The 7,858-nt window shown below is 39.3% G+C and overlaps 1 protein-coding gene across 2 annotated transcripts; it reads right to left on the reverse strand.

Annotated features, from left to right (window-relative positions):
• Positions 1-48: 48 nt before the first annotated feature.
• LOC121794588 (extended synaptotagmin-1-like) lies at positions 49-4,737 on the reverse strand. Of its 2 annotated transcripts, XM_042192814.1 has the most exons (9): positions 3,641-4,732; positions 2,841-3,082; positions 2,267-2,285; positions 1,974-2,179; positions 1,704-1,813; positions 1,511-1,609; positions 748-1,198; positions 547-672; positions 49-394 (listed from the first exon to the last, which is right to left on the reverse strand). In XM_042192814.1, exons 1-8 carry the CDS (start codon positions 4,453-4,455, stop codon positions 584-586), a joined length of 2,031 nt encoding a protein of 676 aa, XP_042048748.1. In that variant the 5' UTR covers positions 4,456-4,732; the 3' UTR covers positions 49-394; positions 547-583. The 2 variants fall into 2 exon arrangements, with proteins under 2 accessions (XP_042048748.1, XP_042048747.1); XM_042192813.1 differs by having other exon boundaries at positions 547-1,198; positions 3,641-4,737.
• Between the last annotated feature and the right edge of the window lie 3,121 nt (positions 4,738-7,858).

Consider the following 7,858-nt stretch of genomic DNA (forward strand, 5'->3'; position numbering starts at 1 on the left):
AGATGAATTGTGGAGAGGGGCATATGATCAAAATTGTTAACTAGAGTCTAGAGAAGAAAAAGGAGATTAAGATTATATTTAGATTCCTATCACAACTATTTCAAAAACTTGGCATACAAGATTACTTAAGAGGATAAAGTATAAAAAAATAACATGGAATACTTTCGGACAGTGGTTTGAGCTATTTTGCATGCATTATTTGTGTAGGAAACTTACCTACAGACAATTAATCAGTGGATATAAAGTGTCCATGTCCATTGCCTAAGCTATACTCCTTAGATTTGGATGGACAAAAGAATATAACGCCGGAAAAACATTGCTCTACCGAACACAATAGATTCACCAAAAGGACTTCCACTCTTCTCCTTCTCCGCCTTATTCAATCTCCACAACCCTATCACACATAATGTATAGAGTCAACAACATCATCAATCACAAAATACTCCTAATTTAGACAAGTTCTTGCCAATAATAAAAAAGAATTACTGTATATACTAGTACATAGGAACGAGGAAAAGGGATAGGATCCTCGTATTAACGCCTTACCTCACAAAGAATTTACAAAACCGATGTGCCACTCGCATCAAGGATTGAACAAACCCGAGGTGCCCATGTTCAACGCTATAAGGACTGTGATACTTGTAACAATGGCAAGCCAAAATAAAGTTGATCCTGAAAAACAGAGACATATTCTGAAAAAGAAGATCAATTTAAGAAAACAAGCACCAAGGAATCGGATATCCATACCTTGAGAACCACCAGGGTCATTAGCCGGAGTTTGCTGTCCAGAGACAGAAGTGCCGTTGTTTGGTTCGGAGACAACGTTGTTTGCTCCATCATCTGGAGGCTTGTTATTTGTGGTATCTGATGCTACTATACCTCGGAACTCCTCACTTACTAACAGAGCTGCTAGAACATTCATGAAAGAGTCGTTATCTGGTGCAATTATGTATTTTTCCGCACGTTTCTCAGGAATTGCAATGTCCGATTCATCAGAATCAGACAAGTCATCCTTGGATGCCTCTGTATTTGCAAGTACTTTGTCAGATCTTTCATCTTCTTCATCCTCAACATATGCTTTGTATGTCAGACGCAGTAGAATTTCTCCAACTGATCCATTTCCAAGTGGAGTCCAACCTCCTCGAAGTACAACTATCCTGTCTGCAGGAACTGTATCTTTCAGAGATCCAAGATCAATCTGCAAAAGGTATTCCAAACAACTTTGTTATGATGTTAGCAAAACCTTAATGGGAGAATTGAATAATAACTTGAATAAATTTTTCTTATAATTGTGACTGCTTAAAAAGCAACTCCAGAGCTGTGTTTAAAATTCCTTGAAAGTCTCGATTTTACTTGAGGAAAAATCAAAAGACCACAACTATACACAGAGATGAAGTGAATGTGGCAATGTACTGAAAGTCTTAAACCATCCTAGTTTACCATTCCAAACCTGGAAACTGAGCCATGTTTAAACATTTCCAATATCTGATAGCAAATTTAAGAGCCTCACCTCTGCTGTACCTACAGTCAGGTCTGTGAATCCAAGAGAATCCTTTACTTCAATTGATAATTTATTCTTCTTAGGGTCGGAAACTAATATATCAAAATCCTGTAAGATGTAAAAACCTGAATATCAGTAATTGATCCAGAGCTTTCCCTCATGAAACCACGTACATCAGATCTAGAACAAGTAAAGAACTCACTTGATTCCAGATTGGCTCACCAGGAGGCCCAATGACTGTCGTTTGGCTGTTTCTTTTACTACGTACAACTTGATCTCCCAATCTTAAAATAACATATGGATCTGTTTTGCCTGTAAAGTGTGGGACAAAAACTCGTGACTATAAACAAAAATATACATGAACCAGAAGTAGAGCAACGATTAGCTGATCCTTTAACTAAACGCTAACAATTTCAGCCTAAGAGAAGCGTTAAATTATTCCACTTAGCATTGGAATGAGTAAGATTCATACCATAGAATACATAATTAAGTTTTCGAGCATCCAGAAGCGTCACGGACAATTCTCCTGCGAAGTTACCGTTACCCTCTTGAGTTTCTCCAGATTTGGAGTCCTTCGGAACAGGTCCAACAGCCTTTCCCTTCTGAAAATCTAGAACAATCTTATTGGGACGAACAAATAGCTTTGGCAAGTCCGCAGTGAGAAGTTTTGTCAAAAACCTGCATAAGTGTTTTATAGCTAAGATTGAAGAACAGAAATCAAGATATGGACAATAATCCAGAAAAAGCTTGAAGGACATCACTTACATTGAAAGTACTGGTATTGCTAAATATTTTCCAGAGCACCATCACAGAAAACACCATTAAAAACAGGTTAGAAGATCTGATATATGAAATGAGCATAGTTTCAGATGCAATACTTATGCATAGACATTATGTGACCGGAAGAGATCTAAGTAACTTAAGCAGGATATAGCTTTGCTAAACATTAAGACAGAAAGCAAGAAACTGGCATTTTTAGTACAAAACTGCTCTACTTTCATTACATAAAAACTAATTTATGCATATTTTTCTCTGTCCAATGTCAACCAATGACCATTATAATCATAAACTAAGAAATTTTTACTTTCCTGGGTAGAGAGGGTGATTATGCAGATTGCAGAGAGATCAATCTAGCATTGAGTCTAAGAAACTGTATCTTTAATCTTTAATATCTCTGCAAACTCTAACAAGGCTCAACGTCAAGTGTCAATTGCTGCTCAAATATGATTTTTCATGACTTTCAGTTTTCATTGAATCATACTCGCAATTCATGATGCTTTATTGTAACAACATGCCATTACTAAGAGAAAAAGTCAAAGGAGAAATTGAAATAACCTACCCATTAAATTAAACAAGCGAAATGGTGATAACTCAAACTTTATCTTCGGAAGAGAGACAAAAGCCCATGATACAGCTCCAACCCATGGCTCTGTTGGTATGAGTCGCAGTTTAACCCACAGTTCCCCATCAATGTCAAAGTCTCGCACACCAACAGGCACAACAATGGGAAGGATGCCAAAGTTAAGTGACAAAAGTAGAAGCATACGTGCACCACCAGTGTACCGGAGGCCAATATGGTATCTTTTTACCAGGACAAAAAAAATAACATTCAATATGCATTCAGAGTAAATATATTTGCATCATGCAAAATAACTACAGAGTACAAATTGTGGATAAATGTTGATAAATCACAGAAAAGATCAAAAGATTCTTCTCACTACTCCATTTCTTCCCAGACTGCAGATGCAAAACTAATTAGAGTTTCCGTTACTTGTTAAAGTTGGTAGCTCTATGTCAAGCAAGCAAAATCCAACCTATATTAGGCTATTAGCCCAGTAAAATATGAGTTATGATGGCAAAACATCGGAACTTCCAAATTTTAAAATTAACATCTATTCTGGTTATCAGTTATATTAGGAGATGGGAGTGTTGATGTCATATGCAATCCATAAAGCAACATATTCATTCCCATTGATATAACTCTTTTACAACCCTTGGTAGCTCGCAACAAGAACTCTAAAAGACGAGAAACATTCATCCACCCATTCTCAATTACCTTACTACACACAGGATCAATCACATGTGAAAATGATTTCATATAACTGAAAAGCAATATGTATTGCAGAATGAAAAACTCACTGCAAGTCATTAGCCCGGCGTGAAGTTCTGCGCTCGACGCTCCTAACAGACAAGGGCTCATCCCCCAAAGAGAACTGCTTGATCTCCACCCTCTGCACATAATCTGGCTTCTTCAGATTGTCAATGACAGGCTGCAGCAATCCAATCAGCCAATTCTCAAGCCCACCCCTATAAACCTTCCACAGCTTCCCCAACACCATATTAACCCATTCCACCGACTCTTTCCTCTGTAAGTCCTTCTCGAGGAACAACGACAGCCCCGTTGGCACCTTCTGCCGGCTCCCGGGTTTACTGCCGCCACTTCTCTCATCCGTCTTCCTCCATGTCCAGACCTTATCGAATACAACACCCACGAAAAAGAACAAAGCGAAAAGGCCGAAAACACTGCGATTTATGGGCGGAGATGGAATTGGATGGATGACCCCGAGCTGACTCCTCAGCTTATTTACAATAGGGTCCTCCCCAAAACTTGTGCTGTAATAGTTACCAGCGTTAATGCTCGAATCAGATGTAGAGGGGCGGTTTAACTCCTCCTCATCTGAAAACCGTTTCAGCACTATGTTTTTGGCGCCCCTTCCCGCGGCTGCTGCGCCGCCGCCGAATTGGTGAGGGGGGTTTCCGCCATTGATGCAGGATTGAGCTTGAAATAGAGCCCATCCTACATTTTTAACGATTACGCTTCTCCTCCGGAAAAGGTGAGAATCTGAAGCGCAAGGGCATAAACCTAGAAGAGGCAATTGGGGGAGATATAGGGGTTTTCTCTGTGAGAAATCACAGCGAATAGGTGACGTGTTTGTGGCCGAATGTAAAACCATTAATTTGCAGGCGGCCAATATGGAAAGCAAGCTGAGGAATCGCCGGAAAACATGAATGAATTGGACAGAGTCAGTGAGTGGGGTATGTTATTGAGCGGAGGTATGAGAAAGAGAGAAAAATGAGTCGTGAGTTCGCAAATGGTGGTGGTGTTGAACTGTTGATGAAGAAGAAGACAAAGATAGTAGGGTAAGGTTGAAATAAATTGAGGTTCACCAATTTGAGTTGTGTTGTGATTTTGGGATGGAAATATTATGATCCAAGTCAATCACCGAGTTTCAATTCCCCGTAGATTGGAGAGGCCGGCGGTGAAATGTGATTCACTGTTTCTTTTTGTTTTTTTTTTTTGGTGAAAGTGTTGTTCACCGTTTCGAAGATCATGGTAAATTAAATTTTACGAGGAGGGTTGTGATTCGTTGCTAACTTTTCTTAAATTGCTAGTTCGCTAACTTATCAAATAGTGTATTAAAAATATCAATAAGATCGTAGTAAAATATCAACATAAACTTATGTTGATATTTTAATCCTGTGTTGATATTAATATTTAAATCTTTTTAATAATAATGATGATGATTATTGAATAGATTATGGCAGGTCGGAAACTACGTGACTATGTCCTCCATTTGAAAAGGTTTGGTGAGTCAATTAGGCATGTGGGATTAAATCATTAGGCCATCCACAACGCTGTCTCTATACCGTCTCTTAAACCGTCTCTTAACTACTATTTGAGCACTATTTGAGGGCCCCACTGTCCTTTTTTCCTCCATCTCTTAACTAAGAGACGGAGGCTGCAACGCTCCGTCTCTTAACCGTCTCTATACCGTCTCTTAATTACTATTCATTCAATTTAATTTATAATTTTTTTAAAACCCAATTCAATTTAAACAAACACACTTTATTAAAATTAAAACAATATTACAACTTAACATTAAAAAAGCGAAGACATAATTAAAATTCTAAAAAAATAAAAATGACATAATTTAATATTCTCCGCCAAAGTTTTCCCAAATGTGCTCAATTAGATCCTCTTGGAGTTGGGTGTGGGCGCTAGAGTCGCGTGTCCTTGCCCGAAAATTCGCTATGTGGAGAAATAGCGGTTTCCGCATGCGGAAACGGCGACGGAAATAGGTATCTCCCCAAATCGGGTTATCGCAGAAGTAGTCGCGTACTAACCGTGCGGCGGCTTCCTCCCGGTTCCGATTGATGTACTTCCGGGAGCGTCGTGGGGGTGGTGCGGCTTCCTCCGCCTCTCGTCGTCGATCTTCTTCGAGTGATTGTTCCATTAATTGGCGCATTTGCTCAAAAGGATCCATTTGTTTGAGTTGATTGAAGATGGAAATTGGAGTGATAGAGAGGATTTGAGAGGAATAGATGTGTGTTTGTGTTTGAAATGAGTATGGAATAGAATTATTTATAGAGTAAAAAAATTAAAAATTTAAAAAATGAAAATAAATATTTAACGGTAATATTACCGTTTGAAAAAAAAAATTTTTTTTTTTTATTAAAAATCGATTTTTTTTTAAAAAAAATGAATTATTGCGTCATCAGTGACGACGCCCACTCGCGGGCCAGCGAGTGGGCGTCACGCACGCATGGGGACGTGCCACGTGTCTCGGGCGCGTGGCGAGACAGCTCGTCTCGTGTCTCTCCGAGACGAGCTACGCGACGAGCCGGTCGCGAGCTGGAGACGAGATGGCCGCTGCAATGCGTCTCGCGGGGGTCTCGTCTCTCCGAGACGAGACGCGAGCCCGGCGCGAGACGCGTTGTGGATGGTCTTAACTAATAATAAGCTTCACATGGGTCGGAGCCGCCGCGCTTTAATTTATTAGTGTTTGACAAAACGAAGTGATTGAAGATATTTTTTCGTTATTTTAAAACTTGTTTCATCTAAATTAATCACAGTTGTGGTTGATAAATTATAATCATGACCTTGGATTGACAAATTTGAAGTGAAGTTGTTCAATTATAATTGACTTGTTATAGCTGAAATTTGATTAAGATCGAATATGCCTCCTTATAGTCTGATATAGTAGTAGTAGATAGTATATCACATAGTTTATCGTTTTTTTTATTAGCATTGTTTATTATATTTATGAAAATTAATAAATAAAGTTAATTCTTAGTAGACGAATCAATAGACCTCTTAGTACAAACGGTTTTTGATCATTAAGCTACTAGTATTCCAACTTATATAGACGTGAACAATATAAAGTGAATGGTTACCAGAATCGAAGTTGTTCTCAGTTTGAAAAGATGGTATAATAATAAATAGACTAAAGTCCCAAAATGGTCCTTAACATTTTGCGTTTTTTTTTGTCCAAAACATTATCTTTTGAAGTATTCGGTCCCTCACATTTGAAATCGGATCACATTTGGTCCATTTTGGACGGTTCCGTCAAATTTTTGACGGTGTTAATTACCGGGTCACAAATCTGTCACTAACTGGAAGAAACAAATCCGTCACCACCGGCTATTTGTTAGTTGACGATGACTTCTAACACCAAGTGCGCAGTTTAAACTTCTCACCTTATTCTCTACCCACCGTCACGCATTTTAGCACCCCGAAATCAAATTCCCCATTCTCAATCTCAAACCCTAATCATAAAGTCAATCAATTAGAGTGAATTCGACATCGTAATCTGTCGGCTTCTATTGTGTATTACTGTAAATTATCAGATTTTTTTCTCCGATCGATGAGAGGCGACGAAAATGTCCAAAGTGAAACACTTTTTCCGGAAGCTTCACATCGGCGATCACCACAACCAAGTGCGGCCGCCTGTGCTGGTTCCCTCATCTCAAACAACGTCGTCTCAGCAATTGACCTCCACATCTCCGTCTTCCGAGGTGCCTCTCGACGGGGTCGTCGTCTTCGGGTGGCAATTCGAGCAATAGAAATATCAGTTTCTTCGAGGAGGAGTTTCAGATGCAATTGGCGCTGGCAATAAGCGTTTCCGATCCGGGTCAGAATTGCGTTGACCCGGAAACTGCTCAAATCAATGTCGCTAAGCAGATTAGCCTTGGTTATGCGCCATCTCAGAACCTCTCGGAATCCATGTCGCTCTGATTTTGGGTACATCGTTTACTAGATGTTTTCTTGTGTTTTGCCCCATTTTGGATAAATTGCCTGTGTCGGTGGATAGGAATTATGGGGTTCGGTTGTGAAATTTAGATTTTTGTGGGGGAGAGCTGCTGGAGTTTTAGGTTGTGACTTAGTTACGGGGGAATTCTTTCTCTATGGATTGTGGATTTGCAAGTAATATTTGTTTGGCCTTGTATGTTGTTGGGAGTGTTGGAACGTCTGCAAATTTGGGGGTCCTAGTTATAATGTCATTTTGGATACACGTGATGTGAACAAATAAATTAATTAGTGACGGATTTGTGACTCGGTAATTAAAACCGTTAAAA

This window comes from Salvia splendens, chromosome 3 (assembly GCF_004379255.2).
Source record: "Salvia splendens isolate huo1 chromosome 3, SspV2, whole genome shotgun sequence".
Classification (NCBI taxonomy): Eukaryota; Viridiplantae; Streptophyta; class Magnoliopsida; order Lamiales; family Lamiaceae; genus Salvia; species Salvia splendens.